Source organism: Colossoma macropomum, unplaced genomic scaffold (genome assembly GCF_904425465.1).
Source record: "Colossoma macropomum unplaced genomic scaffold, Colossoma_macropomum, whole genome shotgun sequence".
NCBI lineage: Eukaryota > Metazoa > Chordata > Actinopteri > Characiformes > Serrasalmidae > Colossoma > Colossoma macropomum.
This window is the reverse complement of record NW_023494789.1, coordinates 15,678,531-15,697,182: the sequence shown is the minus strand read 5'-3', so window position 1 is coordinate 15,697,182 and position 18,652 is coordinate 15,678,531. Positions and strand designations below refer to the sequence as shown.

The 18,652-nt window shown below is 39.4% G+C and overlaps 1 protein-coding gene across 1 annotated transcript; it reads right to left on the bottom strand.

Annotated features, from left to right (window-relative positions):
* Positions 1 to 900: 900 nt before the first annotated feature.
* Positions 901 to 18,320, bottom strand: lurap1 (leucine rich adaptor protein 1). The gene is made up of 2 exons (XM_036569532.1): positions 17,707 to 18,320; positions 901 to 1,775 (listed from the first exon to the last, which is right to left on the bottom strand). The coding sequence occupies exons 1-2, from the start codon at positions 17,908 to 17,910 to the stop codon at positions 1,089 to 1,091; spliced, it is 891 nt and encodes a 296-aa protein (XP_036425425.1). The 5' UTR covers positions 17,911 to 18,320; the 3' UTR covers positions 901 to 1,088.
* Between the last annotated feature and the right edge of the window lie 332 nt (positions 18,321 to 18,652).

Here is an 18,652-nt window from a genome sequence, read left to right as displayed (position 1 = left end):
CTGGAAAACACTAAGAAAACACTGCATGGATTGTATTATATTTACGGAACCTTAAACATGAGCACAGGTACAAAAATAATATCATCATTATGATTTCTTGAATGAACAGCTAAAACTTTTGGTCCTCTCTAAAATACTTTAAAAATGTTTGCTGTCCCACTTCCAGGTATTTATATTCCAGACTGTGTCTCAGCTGCACACACACAACTCATCATTTGCTTTAACAGATTAATAAGCTGATCTTAACTAGAAAACAGTATAGTCAATTTTCATTGTCATCTGTATCCTTTCTATCACACATGATTACAGAAAATATTAATAAACACTTTGATATTAAACAGAGAAAGCATTACAGTTTATCAGTTCAGTCACTTAAAAGAAACATTTAAAGGAAACTGCATTCCTGATGAGATTCCACGAGCACAGCCATTTGTAATAGATAAACACCAGCACACCTGATTGACTTTAGTTGCTAAAATTAAATTCATCCTTTGAAAGCTCTGAGCTCGGCGGCTCTTTGACATCATAAGCCTATGCCTTAATTCATTCAACCTATGACCTCAGTTATGAGGCTTCTTTTCTTAAAGGCTGCTCTTATGCACGGACATTAGTGTGCACTGAAAAACATGATGCACTTCTGCAAATTGTAGTGCACAATTTCTATTTATTTGCTGAATTTAACATATTAGGAACCAAATAAAATAAATAAATAAATAAAATGTGGCCTGTGCAAAAGTTATGGCACATTTTATATTCTATGTTTTATTTTTTCCAGTATGTTAAACTCAGCAAATAAGTAGAAACTGTGAACTACAAATTGCAGAAAAATGCCACATTTAAGTTCTGTGTAGAGGATGTGTTAACTTAGTTTCACTTAGAAAATCAGCAAAACAGGTTGGTGTTCAAACTTTTGCGCACAACTGTACATCATTTCCACATGAATGCACAATTTTACATCAACACAGTTTTGAGTGTCAGTTTCCTTCATGTGGAGATGTACACATTTGAATAAAAGTGAATGCATCACTTTTTCCAGTGCATCTGTCCAACTTGAAAGTTCAGCACCTTTTGCTATGTCACTTCAGTCCTCACAAAAAGGTCACATCGTCTTGCGACTGCACCCAGCGCCAGTGTGCGTCATACTCCAAGTGCACTTTACCATTCATTTTACAGCTTTCCAGCTCCACCTTGCCATTTTTATACGCTTTGCCTTTAGGGCTGAGGTTCTTCCCCAGCTTCTCAGCAAGACGGGCCTTGGGGGAGTCCATCTCAGCAGCTCTCTTCAATGCACTGTCCAGGACTCCATTATCACTCCTGTTGGCTTCTGGATTATTGGAGTCACGGCTGACCACAGAAGAAGGTCTCCCAGCTTCGGGTGCTGTTTTGGCCTGCCTCGCTTGGGGATCTTCTTTAGGGACGTCCAGTTTTACCTTTTGATTTTTCACCTGTGACGTTTCCGTGCCCTGTTGGGCGGGGCATACCACAGAGTCCGCCCCGCTGGAAGGGCAGTACTCGTCCAGGTCATCCGCCAACGTGTCCAGGTAGCTGCCGATGGAGATGTTGTCCAGCTTGTCGTGGGGATCCTGCAGGCTGCTCCAACTGCCCCTCCACGAGGTGTCTGGGCCCTCTCCCAGGCTGTACTGGCTACTGGTTAGGCTGCTGCAGTGGCTAGTCAGTGGCCCACGCTCCTCCAACAGCCATTTCACTGCCTCGATGCCCTCATGCAGTGCCAGCAGCTGCTGTAGGATCCGCACATCCACCGCCCGCAAGTGAGCCTGAGCAAAGAGACACAGAGGCACTCGCGTTAGCAGAGAGATGATGAAGGAGCAGGAGAGAATCTCTGCTCAAATCCAGTGGAAACAGAAGGAGGAGTTAAACTGAATTGTAACATTACAGCCAAAGTACAATTCCGTGCAAAAGAAACCACCCTTTATTTATTTCATTTACAGTTTAAACCGCCAACCCCTCCAAACTTTAGTCTTAGAGGTTGGATACATTTTCTGCTTTTTTATGACCTCAGTAATCCCAAACACACATTCAGTGATGTTGAGATCTGGACCCTGGGGGAGACCAGTCTATTGTTCTGAGAACACCAGCAGCTTCTGTGTTTGATTTGCAATTAGTTGTCTATTTCCCTTTTTCAGTAACAGCTTCTTGACAGCTACACATCCTTTCAGACTCATAGTGTTGAGTTGTCTTCTCCAGTGAAAGGATGGACAGAAACACTTGTGGATTTAGAGTGGAGCTTGATTTTCTCTCATCTCTCAAAGATGAAAACTTTAAGTACAGTTTAGCTGTAAAAGGTTTGGTGGTCTACCAGGTCTTGCACGGTTGATAGGAGTCCCATTTTCTCTAGATCTTCTAAAAATGCATTGAACTCCATTTTTGGAAACTCCTACGTTTTCACTTATTTTCCTTTGACTTTCCTCTTCTTTATGCAAGTGGATTATCTATAGTCTAATCTCCTCAGAAATATCTCCTGAAAAATTAATAACTTGTATTTAATGGCCATTTTGACTGTTAATTAGGTAAATGAAGGGTGGTCCCTGAATTTTCCACAGCACCGTAAATCCATAGCATTCTATTGTATAAGTGTAGTTTTCATAACTAGGCAAAACTGTCACTACTGTGGTAGCTACATCAACTTTCTTTAGGCCTATTTATTGATTTTTCATTAACCCCTTAAATGGCAAGGGCCCACTGGTGGGCCCAAAGTTTTATTACACACTTCTATAACCTAAGACTAGCTTAACCAGTTTGAAGTCCCTGTAGTTACTGAATAATAAGCCTTAGTATGTAATAAGCCTGGGATTATACTCAGTGGCCATTTTATCAGGCACATCTACCATCTTGAATTGTGGATCATTCTTAGCACAACAATTATACTGACACAGTAGTTGCATGGTTGTGTTAGGCTTTGGTACGAGTGTGAGGTGCAGCAGTGTTTCCATGTCTTTATGGGTGTCGCTGCTGGATTGAGAATACTGTCAGACAAAAATATCCAACCAACAGCAGCCCTGTGGTTAGAAACAGACCACTGGTAAGGGGGTTGGGGGCCTAGCACATAAAGATGAACTATAAAGATGGACTACAGTCTCTAACTGTACACCTACAGGCTGTACCAACAAAGTAGACGTGTCTAATAAAGGTGTAATAATAGGGATCAGAGTTCTAATCACAATGCATAGTATCACAGCTGAAACCTCCATGTAATACCACACAATACTGAAAGACGAAGGGCTACCCAACCTCCTAAAAATCCCAAATGAATCCATGAACAGAAGCTGTGACGTATAACATTTAAATGAACAATTGGGAGATGAGCCAGCTGAAAGGGAAAAGGAAATGAAATGCACAGCTCTAAATCTGTTCTAACAAGGCTGATTGGACCCGTGTGTATACGCAGCAGTTGTGCTTAATCTTAGTGTGAGTTTGGGAGTTGTGCTGACTGCTGACGAGAGCCAGAGGGCCATTACAGTAAGTGCTGTTGAGATTTATGGAGCACTCTGACAACATCAATTCTCTGTAGCGAAGCCTTCACCAGCTCTCTGCTCTCTTCTGCCCACAGCACAGTGGACAGCCTTTCGTACACAAACACAAGCTAACACTAAACAGTAAACATTATGCTTCATAACATACTGTAACTGACACAGTTTCTATAACAGATTAAGCAAGAATTTCATTTCTTAATTCTGCACTTCTGAATGAAAGAATTCAGACAACTTAAATATGACAGAAATTTGGAGTAACTTAAGCTGATGAATTTAAACTGAATACATTGCTGAGACAATAACTCAAACAAGTTACTTTGAGTTAAGATGAATTTATTCAAATGTATCATATTCACTATTTTTCTCTAAGTTGACTTTAAAGGCAAACAGGCCAATTATGAGAAGTTTATAAAGATGGTTTGAGATTTAGTGTCATCAGATTGCAGGATCTGAAAAGTCCTTCGTCTGCAGTCAGTGATGTGACAAATTTAGTCATCCCATCTGGACATTTACTGTGTTAATATCAGGGCAAAAATAAAGAAAATACAGCCTGTATATGGATCATTCTACTGAACTGGTTGAAAGTCAGCTTTCAAGAAAACATTTTGGACCTTTAGCTGACTTAAACTGACTGACTTAGAGCTAAAATGCTTTTGCTTTGAATGATCCTCTACCTTAATTATGTTTATTTTATTAAAATAGATGATTGAAGATTCCACTTTGTCACTACCAAAACAATCATAACACTACTGAAACTTTAGCAAATGTTTCAGTAGTGACTGTTTTGGTAGTGATAATTTTAGCTAAATTGGAGCAGAACTCAAAAACACTAGCCAGTACATGACTAGCAAGCACAGCTTTGAACAGTCGTATCACATAAAATCATGATATTTTTCATTAAAACACAAAAACGTTACAGAGAATATGTGTTTCGGTAGTGACAATTCTTAATGTTACACTGATATTCAGACTTCAGGACATTTACTCAGAACAATGGGATCTAACTGTTCACCATAAGGCCATGAAGGACAGGGATGCACTTCCTGATCTAAAATGCAGAGGTGTGGCTAAAATAAGTCTCCGCCTATCGACTCTTTCTGTTTTGGTCGTGACATGAAAACATTGGACAGCATTTTTGAAAAAAGTTTTCTTTATTTATATGTAAAAAAATGTAATATTAGTATAATGTAAGTTCAAATTTAGGGGTTAGGGTTTGGGACAAACACCTGCCAGTAGAAAGTACCCTATAAATAATGCTTTGTATATATGGGGGGGTTGGTGGTCCAAATTTGAACCAATTTGTCCACATATAAAACAACTAAATATGCACAGTTGTAATGGACGACAGATAACCTGTCACCTCAGCACATGTGGATCAGCTTCTAATGTTTTTAGGCAACACAAAAGTTAACAAGTCTTAAACATGTTCCACCTGATTCAGTGGGTGAGCTGTTGGCATATCCTGTATCAGTTTATCTGCATTCTCAGTGAATTTAGACTGCATCAATGTTTACATTTAAATGTTTGGACTTAATAACGCGTACTTAATAAATGTTTTACCTTTAGTAAGTGAATGTTAAAACCCAATATAGGCACTTTATGTCTTATAAATATGTTATGAAGTTTTTTTGTGTAGTACACTAATCTATCCTCTGTAAAAGCAGCTTCTAAATGGACAGAGTGCTCTTACAGTGCATAATACATGGGCTCATACTGCTCTTTTAACCCCTGGAGACCAAATCAATACAGAGTCAAAACAGAGAATATTGATTCTCAGAATGCTCCTCTGACAATTTTGCAAATCAATATTGTAAACTCCATTCACATTTCAGCTGTCATCACATTAGAGAAACACTATGTCTACAGGCTCGAGCTCCTCTGCAAGACTTTATGATGTGTATAGCAATGCACAATACTGTTCAAAAGTTTGGAATCACTTAATAGTAATCATAATTTTGAATTTTATTCAGTTATAACTTCTACAGTGTAGATTGAAATATTATAACTACACACTAGTATGTCACTAGTATGTAGTCATTTCTTGATGAGTTATCTTCAAATATGAGGCATTCTGGCTGTTTATTTTATTATAACCTCTGGTTTATAACTGGTTTTATATTATTGAAAACAGCGATTCCATACTTGTGAACAGTATTTGCAGGTCTGATCCATAATTAAAGAATGAAATTTTATGCATTAGTTTGCTATATCAGTATTCAATATGAATGTCTTAATTCATCAAAGCACTTACATCAATGGAGTATCAACAGGGATGTCAGAGATTCGTCAGGATGCTCACAGCACGCAATGAAACATTTGGTGATTTGTTTGAGGGCTTGTTTACATATTGCAATATCACTATAACAGTTAACACAAAAATAACGGTTAACAAACGATATATTGTGCAGCCCTGTATGATAATGTATGGAGCAGTAATACCCTCTCAGTGAGGCACTCTGTTGATGACAGCATTAAGCACCCATTCTCCGCTTCCGGCAGCTTTTCCTCTGAACTCTACGGAACTCCAACAGCTTCTACCTCCCACTGATATCCAGGCTGTTGTAGCCCATCTGTACTCTCAGAGCCACCAGTCACAAATCATCTCTGTCAAAGACCTGCTCATGGATTGGGCTGTTTTTTCAAGGTACAGCTGACTAGAAGTGTAGGGAAACCTGAGTCTGTACTCATAAAGCTTCTCAGAGTAGGAGAACTGATCTGGGATCTGATTTCTCACTTATTTACCTTACTAACAAGAACGAATCCTCTTAGAAGCTACTCCTGCTCTTAGAAGCTTTATGAATATAGCCCTAGATCTCAGACCCTGAAATACTGCACTGACAGAAATTATGCCTTGAAGTTTGTCGCTGTCCAAATAAAACCAAGTATCTCATTTTCATTTTTCAGCATTTGAGCACACCAGCTGCCCTTTATGTTGTGTGACAATTTCATGATGAATGGATCAATACAAATGGTCCAAAATTGCTTGGAATAAAATCTCTTTACATTAACTTATGTTAAAAGTACCCATTTTGCCTGTAAAGCTGTCACTTTTTGCTTTTGTCTGGACTGTGATGATTTGCTTTATACAAATGTGTGCACCATTCCTATGAATACATTTTTCTGCAGGTTTTAGTGCACAGTTTCTATTTTAGTTTAGGGGTGCAAATAGGGTCTGACAAGTGGTGGGGGACCAACATCAGGAGGCAGTAGTTTACATACAGCAATTCAAATGTGAAATTGGGTAAACACAGTACACCTACAATTACATGTATCATACTGATACCTCATGCTTTGTATGTCCATATTAAAACACAAAAACTAATATTATCTACAGGAATATCACACATATTCAGTAGAGATTCAATACTGTTTACCATTACAACAGCTTTTTTCCATTGTGTCACTGAAACTCTTAGTCTGATCTGCACATTGTTAGAAATATTTTATCAAACATAGGCCAGACATATCCCACTACCCCCACCACCGAATTTGCACCAGCAGCGGTGGAGTTTAGCACTGTTAACATAAAGTGTGCCATAAACTTCGCACAGCCCACATTTTATGTTTTATTTTTTCCCCAATATGTTAAATTCAACAAATACACAGTAATTGAACAGTAATTGAAATTAAAATATGTAGAAGTGTGCTCTCTGTAGATGATGTGTTAATTTTCACTTAGATCAACAAAACGTACTTGGACCAGAGGCGCTCAAACTTTTGCATTTTATTAATGTGGGAATGATGTACACTTCTGAATGACTGTTCTACACTGTGTAGCTTGTATTCATACATGCTGTTATTTACTTGCGTGACACCAGATCTCTCTGGTATTCAGCTTCTCTCGCACCACCTACATGATAACCACCCCTCAAACTAACTGTAGCCTCCTGTTAAAGAAAAACATCAGCAAAGCAGCAGTGAGAGGACGGTCATGGAGACCCAGAGGAGGCAGTGAAGTTAGCTGTGACCAAACTGCATTATTTACTGCTGACGTCAGCCTCACTAATTACAGCACAAAAGAAAGAAAAAGAGGTGGACGAGAGGGAAAGGGAGCATATGTGTGTGTGTGTGTGTGACAGAGAGAGAGAGAGAGAGAGAGAGAGAGAGAGAGAGAGAGAGCGAGAGAGAGAGAGCAGACAAAACAATCATACAACAGGAACAAAGAAACAATATTTTACAGTAAATGGAAGGAAACTGTGTAGAGAAGAGTGAGATAAAGTGCAGAGCCTAAAATACACAGTCTGTGAAACTGCCGTCCCACATCACGACTAATATTCAGAATATTTACAGTCTTACAGGTTTCAGTGCCTGAATTAACTCATGCCATGCTCCACATGTATAAAATACCTACTGACAACTTTACAGCCTTATAAAACCCCTACAACACTAAAATGACCAATAAAACAGAAATTTTACAGCTAAAAGGCTACTTTCTAATCGATGACACTGCTGAAGTGTTTGTGAAAGCCTGCATGTCTGTACTGGTAATGTCCAAACACACCCAGCCAGTTTCTGTACAGGATTAAGCAGATGCTTTAATTTAATTCCTCATAACACTTTTTTTGTGCTGCAGCTTTTGTACCCGCACACACACACACACACACACACACACACACACACACACAAATTCTCAGTGAGTCTGAGGGAACATGTCAGTTTGGGGGCTAAAGTATAAGACAAGCTTCAATGTATGGGAAGAACAGAGGTAAAGGAAATTAGAGAGAACAGTGGTTTGGCACATTTATGGTAAGGTGCCAATGGCTACACTGATTTGAACTGTAATGACTGTTTGATCTGATTGATTCCTTTTATTGCCACATGACATGTTGGTGGTAATTGTATCTGGTGCAACAAGATGTAATTCAACTCGTAGCACAATATACACAATATACCACATACAGTAAACAATATGCAATACAGTACACAATATACATGATTTAGTATAGGAGAATCCTACAAAAATTACACAGTAGTTTTATCTGTGCATTCTTACAAATTCTGGCAATCTTACAGTTAAACTATATTTACACTACTCAGAAGAGCTTAGTAACCTTACAGCAGTAGGAAAAAAGCTGTTCTCGAAGTGGGTTGTCTTAGTTTTTATGGATCTGTATCATCTCCCAGAAGGAAGAGTCTGGAAAAGACAGTTCACTGGATGAGATGAATCTGTAATTATTCTCTTTGCTGGCTTCAGGGTGTGCTGAATGTAAACAGAATCAACTGAAGGAAGTGATATTTCGATTATCTTTGAAGGTTTACTCACAATGCCTTGCATCCAGAGTCTGGATATTTATATTTCCATACCACGCTGTAATAGATGACATAAGAACGTATATAATAAGTGGTTGGTATAGTGTTGTGAGTAACACGTCTGCCTTCTACGCTGTAGACTGGGCTAGACACTATAGCAATAAGAGTCCTTGGGCAAGACTCCTAACATTATCTTCGCCTACCTGTGTAAAATGGTCAAACTGTATGTTGCTCTGGACAAGAACATCTGCCAAATGCTGTAAACACAACTGCATCACTGGATATATTTTCAGTACTCTGCAAAAGCTTTTTAAATTTTTTTTTTTTTTTATTTCCTGTCAAAAAGTGCTTTATAAGTTACTCATTTTCACTTACACAAGGAAGGGAAAAGTAAAAGTGGAAAAACAGACATTTCCAAAACTAGAGTTCAAAGATGATTTAATGATATAGAGAAAAAGGGGCTCCTAAGAACTACGCAAGAACTGACCATCTCAGACAAACAGTACTTAAAGCTTTTGTCTTTGAGATCCACAGGTGTTTCTGTCCATCCTTCCACTGTGAAAAGACTCAACACTATGAGTCTGAAAGGATGTGCAGCTGTCAAGAAGCCATTACTGAGAAAAGGAAACAGACAAAAAAGATGTAAAATTTGCAAATAAAACAAAGAAGCTGCTGGTGTTCTCAGAACAACGGACTGACCACCCCAGAGTCCAGACCTTTACATCACTGAATGTGTGTGGAATAACTTGGATCAAGTGACACAGAAAATGCAACCAACGTCTAAGACTAAACTTTGGAGGTGTGGAAAAATATCCCTGCAGATTTCTTTGAAAAACTCAAAGCAAGTCTCTTAAAAAGAACAGAAGCTGATAATAAAGGCAAAGAATAGACACATTAAATAGTAAAAATACTGATATAATAATTAGTTGTTGAGGCTTCTTCATAATTTTCTGCTAAATGACGTACTTAGTAGCTGTTTTTACTAAAATTAAATAAATGAGGGGTACTCTGTATATGACTTTTTCACAGTTATGTATAGATATATAGGCCCAGTTAAGGTAAAATGTGATGTGAGTACATATGTGGCTGAGAGCTCTATGAGAGAGAGAGAGAGAGAGAGAGAGAGAGAGAAAGTAAGAGAGAGATGGCAGTGGAAGCGTTGGTGTGTGAGGTGTATTAAGAAGGTTGGACTGCTCTGAGGCTTTGGGCTGGGTTCAGTCTGGCTCTGCGTTCCAGTCTGAGGCTAATGGAGCCACTCATAAATCCACTGTTCTCCCTGTCTCAGCACCAACGTGGCTCAACCCCCCTTCCCCACCACCACCCGCCGGCCTCCCTCTCTCACTGCCTGCAAGCAAGCATGCATGAGTACATCCATCAGTAATATTCAGAAATATTCCATTATTCCATTCATGCTCTAAAGCTGCATTAGTCTTTCAGAAACAATGTGTGCTCTGACATGTTTGATCACTTTATGAGATTTTGATTATGAAGGGATTTGTATACACAGTCCTCATTGTAACAAAATCAAAAGTCTCTGAGAAGATAACTTTGTAGAAGGAGACAATGCTTCTAACTTCATGCTTTTATTCCAAGTCATTTTGGACCATTTCTATTGGCCCACACAAAGTACAAAGGGCAGCTGGCATTCAATAGTGTAAAAAAAAAAGAAAATACGTTAGATTTGTCTATGACGGCAACAATATAGAATAAATAATGTCATTAGCCAGTTAATCTCTTTGTCTCTTGTACTCTATACTGCATATCCTTCCTGTCATTCTGTACAGTCACGTTTCAGTCAGGCTAGTGTAGACGGCTCTTTATTTTCACAGCCAGGCAGATCCCATTTTCCCCCAACGTCTCCTGCTCTAATCCCTGGAATTCTCATTTTCCCTGCTGGGCTGTTTCGCTCAGTTAAATATTACACCGCAGACATTGTGTGTGTGTGTGTGTGTGTGTGTGTGTGTGTGTGTGTAACTAATGTCTCAGTGCATCTCCCACTTATCCTACTCCTTTCTATATATTTTTTATTAAAAAAAATTAATCACCCCTACATTTTTATTGTTCTTTAATTCTTTTTTTCCCTTTCATTTTACACCAAAAGTACCACCATAAGAGAAGCGTTACCTCTGAACAAACTTCACTTCCTGTGCTGGCAGGTGCTGGATGTACTAAGAGTTCCAGTACAGTTCCGTAGTGAAGTGAACTCGGCACTTGAAAAGTTTTTGAACCTGAACCTTTCACTCTTACACAAGATGTTTCTTGCTAGGAAACCTTTTCTTCTATATAACCCAAACAGTCTAGATTCACTGAAGCCTCAAGGCATTCTAGGCCTCCAGAGATTTTTTAGTTTATTTTTATTTAAAGGTGCAGTGTAAAAGATTAAGTAGAAATGGAATATAGTTTACAAAACCATGTTTTCATTAGTGTATGAATTGTTGTGTTGTCGTTGGGTTAGAATGAGCCCTTCTTATCTACAGAGGTAGCGGGTCCTCTTCCAACATGTTGCGCCGCCATGTTTCTACAGTAGCCCAGAACAGACAAACCAAACACTGGCTTTAGAGAGCTCATTTTGCGTTTTTACATTGGAGCGGCTGCTGGTGCTGGCTAACCATTTTATGTCGTGAGACGTTCACGAACACAAATTTTGAAAAATTGAGGATCTACTTATGATGTAGCAGAAGTAAAAGCAAGGGAGGGTGAATCCTCATCGTCAAAGAAGCGAAAACATGAAGAAGCAAAATGAAATCTGGACAAGCAATGGCAGAAAACCTGATGGGCATTGTAGGTTCTACTACGTGCTTGGAAAGGGAGGGGTGAGGGAAGAGTATTCAGGAGGTTGCAATCTGCAACCTCACCGCTAGATGCCACTAAATATTACACACTGTTCCTTTAAAAGACTCATTACATTTGTTGTATTTAGACTCTGCAAGTACCGTAGAAATATTATTTCATTATCAAGTTTTGGTTGGAAACAAAAGGGTTAAATTTGTGAAACACCCATAATTGACAAATCAAGATTTTATTCTCTGTGGTAGATCTTCTAGGCAGATATAGCCAAGTGAGCTCTGCCTTTGGTTAGGACTTCAGGAGCTGAACAGAAGGCCAGATTATCCCTAACATAATTAGAAAGTGACAGTGGAATCAACCAATCACATTTAAACAAAACATTTACAAAAAGTGGGACAAATGTCACTCTAGGCCTTGTGGACGTCACTGACCACAAATATGAGCAGTAGCCTGATCAACATCTGTCAAATGTTAGAAATGGAAAACAGCTGTAGCAGCTCTAAACCAGGCCCCGTTACTGAAGGAGTCACTGTAAACCTGTTACATACATGGCAAAATATGTGCTAGTGTCTATTACAAGCTTCAAACAAATCATGGAATTGCTGTTACAAGCTTCTTGTTTAATCTAGAATGGCCAAACAATTGTAAGTTAGCACTAGCAAAAATTAGCATTAGCATAGAGGTTTTTTCCTTGTTTTTACTGGGGTTTGACATGTAAGTCCCAAACTGAAGGCCTAGCTGTAATAATCATAATTCACCATTGTCTAGATTTATTTCTGTTGTTTTGATAAACTATTTAAATAGAATTAAAAATAACAATTACTTAGATGCATAAATATTATTTTTTTATATTATTTCATTTACATTCTGTACTAACAGGCTACAGTCCACACTCCTGAGTTTGCTTCAATGTCGAGAAATGACATAAATATGGGAAAAAAAAGTAAAGCATAGTTTTTTGTCCTGCTAAAGTTCACACAACAACTTTTAATCAAATCATAATACAATATGTCCTCTTATACTCGTGAACATAAATGTGGCAACATTTGAAAGGATCTGTTCCTCTGACAGAATTTCTCAATTTATTTCATTTACCTACAAATGAGAAATGGTTCTGATAGCTGCAACTGCTAAGGGTTAAGTAATTCTTTCACTGAAGTAACAGCACTTTTACTCGATAATTTACATACCTCTGCTCAGAAAGCAGTGACTCACTAAGGGAAAGTGAATGTCACTTTGCCAAAATATCGCAAAGGATACATACACAGCCTAAAGCTGACACATAAACACGAGCTTGTGCACAACAAAGTCATGCCAAAGGCAACCTAATGTCAAAATGCAGGCATCAGAACGCGTGACTAGACATAAACCTTGCAGGGCCATTCCACTGAATACACTCTTTCTTTCTCCCTCACACACTCCTGCAGACACATTTAATTACAAAACACTGATAGACAGTCCTCTTTCACTGATACTGCACCATGCCACTTACACTGTCCTTCAGTGCCTCTCTGTCCTCCTCCGCACTTATCACTCCACCTGCCCTCTCTCTCTCTCTCTCTCTCTCTCAAATCTAGACTGGGAAGTGGGAGTCCTCTCTCCCATCTGTCAGCACACCATCCCCTGTGTTTTCCATCTGCACAGCAGAAAGACAGACAGAGAGACTGTGTGCAAAGTCATTGAGGACTTTAAGCTTGTTCCACAGTGCACAGGTGCTTAAAGGCCTGCTACTGTTTATTTCCTGCAGAAGAGCCACAGGTTTTTAACTGCAGGCTTATTGGTCAGTTACTAATCTTAGATAAACTTACAATAAGGAAAACACACTTATACTAGTAGTAAGTGGGCAGTTGTTTCAGTATGTACCCCAGTGGCTTCTGTTATAAGAGTGCTTAAGAAAAAACCCTGGTTGATTTTGTATCAATTAATCATCTATGGAATGTATGATTTACATGTCAGATCATTTAGTAGTCAAAACAGTTCAGGTGTCGATGTATCTCTAGTCAGTGAAACGCAAGTGAGCAACTATGTGTCTTTATGATGAAAATCTAAAGTAAATATATTTTAATATACTTGAATAATTTAATCTAAATACATTTTAATATAATTTACATAACAATTTTGGGGCAATATACTAAAGGGGGCTTTTTGCCCCGTGTCTGCGGCGACATCTTGCCCCATATTTTTTTCCTCTCAAAATCGAATGGGACGCTCTCTCCACAACCACCCCTAATTATATATTGTTGAGACGTTTATCATACAATTTAACATAAAGGCATAGATCACTAAATTATCCAATAACTAAAAAATAGATCAACAGACCCCAAACTTTTCCAGAGGAATGAATCCCAGCAATGCAGTGATCCAGATGAAATTTCAGAATTAATTAGAGCACAGCCATTCAGTAAATGCGCTGAGATTAGATTTGCCTCCATCATCAGGAGAGAAAATAAGGGGGCAATGTTACCCTGGGGGGCTTCTTCCCCAAGTTCCCCTTCTATGAATTATTTAGTAACTACTATGAAACTAATACATAAGTCATGTAGTTATGAGAGTGAAGAACTGCTCTCTACTGAAGTCTAAGTGATCTCAGTGAAAACAAATAGCTCACATTACATTAGATCTAGTAAGATCTAATTATCTGATGTTGTGCACCTTCACTATGATTATTCCAAGCCACTCTCAGGCCTTCTCTCTTGCTACCTTCCTTCGGACACGTGGGGGGAGCGGAGGAGAACACACTGCCGTCACACACTGCCGCAGCGGCGGGTGACACAGCCACACAGCATGAGGTCAGAGCCACTGACAGCTCATCAAAGCTCAGGAGAAACAGAGGGAGGTGAGAAACAGCATCAGGATGAGAGAATTCCGCATGAGGAGAATCATAACTGAGAATCAGCTCTGTTAACATTCTGGAAGAAATGAATGCATGTTCATCCTGTCAACTTCAGACCTTTGACATGAGTAGGAGGACTGTTCAAACGGCTAGAAATAGCACTGCCTGCACCAGCTACTTTACAGCAATAGTTCAGTGAAAAATCAAGTTTACGGATTTTTTCCCCAAATATAGTCGATCAGTGTTTGAAGTTTGTTTTTTCAGTTTTGCACTGGAGCTACAAGGCTAAAATAGCTAAAAAGTAATGGAAGCTTATACCCCACCAGTTGGCATCATCCACTCAATCTCAATAAACCTGCTTATGTGGTCTTTTAACACTGTATGACTTACTGTTATACCGTAAATGGGCACAAGATTTCTGACACCACTGCTTTAAGCTATGCAATGCACTTACATTTTGTAGTTAAAAATATATCACACAGTGTCAAAAACCACATAAGCAAGCCTTTTGAGATTACCGAACAAATCAACACAGCTTGAGGCAAGTGTGTGATGATTTAAGCATGCAGGCTTCACAACTAACATGCAGGCTAACTAGCTTCCATTTCTTTTTACATTAGCCTCACAGCTTCAGCACAAAACTATAGAAGCAAACTTCAGATAGCAACACATCTTGGTTAATTGACTACATTGGTGGTAGGATGACCAAACATCACATTCAGTGACTACATGAATACTATACTGTCCCAGAACTCCTTTTGTGTCTAATTCTGTCGATTAAAGTGCCATCTTTCCGTAACTGAAGACAGTATTTTTTAATATGTGAAGGTACCTAAAGAGAAACTCTGTACTGTAGCATTGAGATGTAGTGGTCTCCAAAGGACATGTTTTTTGCCTGTATTTCTAATGCCAGTCCTGCAGACCCATGCTCTGGACAGTTTTGTGCTTTCTGTAATCTCACATACCTAATTAGATAATTACCAAGAACTTCATGAGCTAATTGAATGTGCAGAGTCTAAATGTGTCTGAGACATCAGGCCTGGGAATGTAAACCATTGTGATAATTTGCCTCAATATTTTTTCTTACTTTAATAGTTTCATTGTATCACATCACTCATTTGCAGCAAAGCAGAATTCCACCAGCTTCTCAAAATTCCTGCATAATTCAGACACTGAAATGCAAACAAAGACATGCAGAGTGATTTGATGTGAAATGCACTGTGGAGAAACTTACTGACTCAGTTTTCAGATGAAATAACTCAGAAAGTCAGTTTATTTATTAGGCAAAACTGTGGTTTTTAGGTTTTATGTATAGTGGTAAAATAGTGGTAAATCTGAAAAAAAATGTGGGGACCATTTGGCTTCACAACACCTTACCACACCTCTGCTCAAAAAATCTATGTTTTAGGTCAAAATCTCAGAACTTTTGTAAAGCAATAACTCAGACATTATGCAACATAGGAGCATCTTTGAGCTTTTAGGTGCATTTAAACTCTTTGGACATCTGGTTCCTATGACCACCACTGTGAACTATTCAGACTTGGTAAGTTTCTCTAAAACTGAGTATTTCACATCAAACCACTCTGAATGGCTATTCAAACGATTTAGCTATGCAGACATTTTGAAAAATAAGTGGAGTCCCCATTTAAGTTCCCTAATATTGCCTGGAATACACATGCTAATCTCCTAACGCCCTAATCAATACTGATGGTCACAACTAATCAGAAATAAGGCTGGCAGATGCTCTATAAATGATGACTTTTGAGTCCCTTGATTCTCTCACTCAATCAAGGGGCACACAGTGACAGCATCTAGGCCTCATTTCCTTAATGGGTCTGTCTTATTTCAGTCTCTACCATTTTTACAAGAACACACAGATTCAGTCTTATTTCCCTGTGGAATTGAGTGGAATGAGCTTGACAGGGTTGTGTGCACAATGTCAATGGAAAAATGCAGTAAATCTTCTCTTGTCACCTTTGTGTAGTTATTATTGATTCACTATCAGAAATGGACAGGCTGTATTTCAAATATGCAGTGGTGTGACATGTCCAGATTATACTGTCACTTAGTAATCAAGGCTGGTATTTTTGCAGCATGTTACTCTTCAAACAGAACAAACAAGTTAGTTAAAGGTCTCATGCCAGACAAATCTATATATCTGAGTCTATGGTGATGACAGGTGTAACATGTTTACATCTTTGTTCCAAACTGACCAATCCTGCTAGCACAAATAGGTCATAAATCACATTTACAGCTTTGTTACTCTACAAACCACTGGCTGGAATGGTAAGAAGTGCTTTGTGTCCATGCATTTTTTGAATGTGGTTGAACTGGTCTGTGGAATTTGGGCTGGAACATGTGAAACGGGGAAAAGAGAAGAACGCAGATATCAGGATAACTTTACTCAGCTTAAGCAAAGTAACTCTAGACTGCCAAGCACAAAAAAGACATCAGAGCTTGTGTAGAACTAGTGTTACTCATTTTCCACGTGGTTCAGTTGTTAGAATATGAAAAACCTTAGCAGTGAAAATATGGTTCTTGGTAGAAGTTGGATGCATTGATGTAGAATGTACATAACATCATATATATGGTACAGTGAAATTCTTGTTTGAACTGGCAATGGGGGTTATTCTCCATTTATTCAATCACAAGCCAGCAGAGCTCACCACAGACTCGAGCCCTGGATGTCTCATAGTGGCCAGATGGATGTTGTAGTAAATTCACATATCACATACACATTTAGTGCACATGACTCATTTAACTACACCAGCACACTGGATTTAAAACCACACTCGTAAACATAACATTCACATACATAGTGGCAGAAAAGCACTGCGGTACAATCAGCGCTGAAATATCTCTGGTTGCATGGCAACCTTTCAACATGGTGATGATTCAGTGGAAGTCCGAGCCTTTCCCACAGCTTTCTACAGAACACTCTAGCCATACAAGCGCACTGAACCCCTATAGATACTTAGAGACTAGACCATATTCCAGTCAAGTTAAACTTTACTGTCATTCCTTCTCATCACAGTCATGTGTTGAGAGAGGAATGAAATGGAACACAGTGATACATTAACACAGCAGCACACAAGAGGAGGAGGTGAAGGGGTCGACAAATACCATAATATTCAAATCTCACATCCAAATCCAGAGATTTTCTAATTCCTGGCAGCTGAATTAACAGCTACTGCATCTGGTTGGTCAATTTTGATCACTAGGCAGAGAGAAGGGAAAAGCTGTATCCCACACCTAGACCTTCAGGACTGGTATACTGTAGATGTAGATTATATGTAGATTATTCTAATGCCTGTTATAAATTAGCGTGACTACAAAATGCCTTACCATCTCCACTTTGAGTCTCCTGATCTTTTCATCAAGACCCTTCTTCTCTGAGTGGCCACTCTCGGGGCAGCTGGGCTTGGGGTGGCCCTGGAGCCCTGCCTCCTGCCGCATCCATTTCAGCAGCCCCTCGGGTGTCTTCCTTCCCACTTTCACCTCCAGGTCTTTTAAATCCGGGACACATTCGTTGACAGCAACTTCATCCATCACAGAGTGCCTTTAAAGAGCCTGCAGTGAAATCTCTACAACCCCAATTCCCTGGCTTTGATGGGTCAGCAGGCTTTCAAAACAGTCCTTTCAAATCATTACACACTATGCATGTCCTGGCCATAGGTACTGAAAGTGGCAGGATAAACTGATAAACTGATATGATAAACTGACAATGAACCAAAAACGTCCAGCCCACGTCTAGCCTTTACCAGACTGATGCTCATGTCCAGTTGTGCAGGGACGTTTGCAGTAAAACATCATGTAACGGACAAGGCTTCGTCCTCTCAGCACTGGTTCATGCTCGGGCTTCCGCTCTCTTGTCCGCCAGTCCTAGAGGCGCTCCGTCCAACACGCAGTCTTTCCCCTTCGGCTATGATCAGAGCGACCAGGCGCAAATTCCACCTGCGTTCCACCAGTGAGCGCGCAATAAAACGCCTTATTTCTTTTCCCACCTGTATTACGACGAAGCTCCGCTTTCCAGCGCAAGGATTGGCTGCTCCGCGAATGTGAATTTGAAAGACTAGCCAATCCGAGCGCAGGAGGGAGGGGCATGTCAGAATACGGGTGAGAAAAAACATAACACGGAGGCCATGAGTTGTCTACCGTAATAACTGTAGTAAGAGAGAACAAACGCAATACCGTAAACACTCTACACTTAACATATAGGTGCACTTGGTAGTTCAAAAATTACTGACTGTAGCCCATCTGTTTATCTGTTTCTCTGTATACCTTGTTAGCT

Excerpts from the sequence above, each read along its gene's own strand:
- lurap1 (XM_036569532.1), bottom strand. The coding sequence starts at position 17,910 with ATGGATGAAGTTGCTGTCAACGAATGTGTCCCGGATTTAAAAGACCTG. Across the intron at positions 1,776-17,706 it reads GGAGACTCAAAGTGGAGATG|GCTCACTTGCGGGCGGTGGA; the intron begins GTAAGGCATTTT and ends CTCTTTGCTCAG.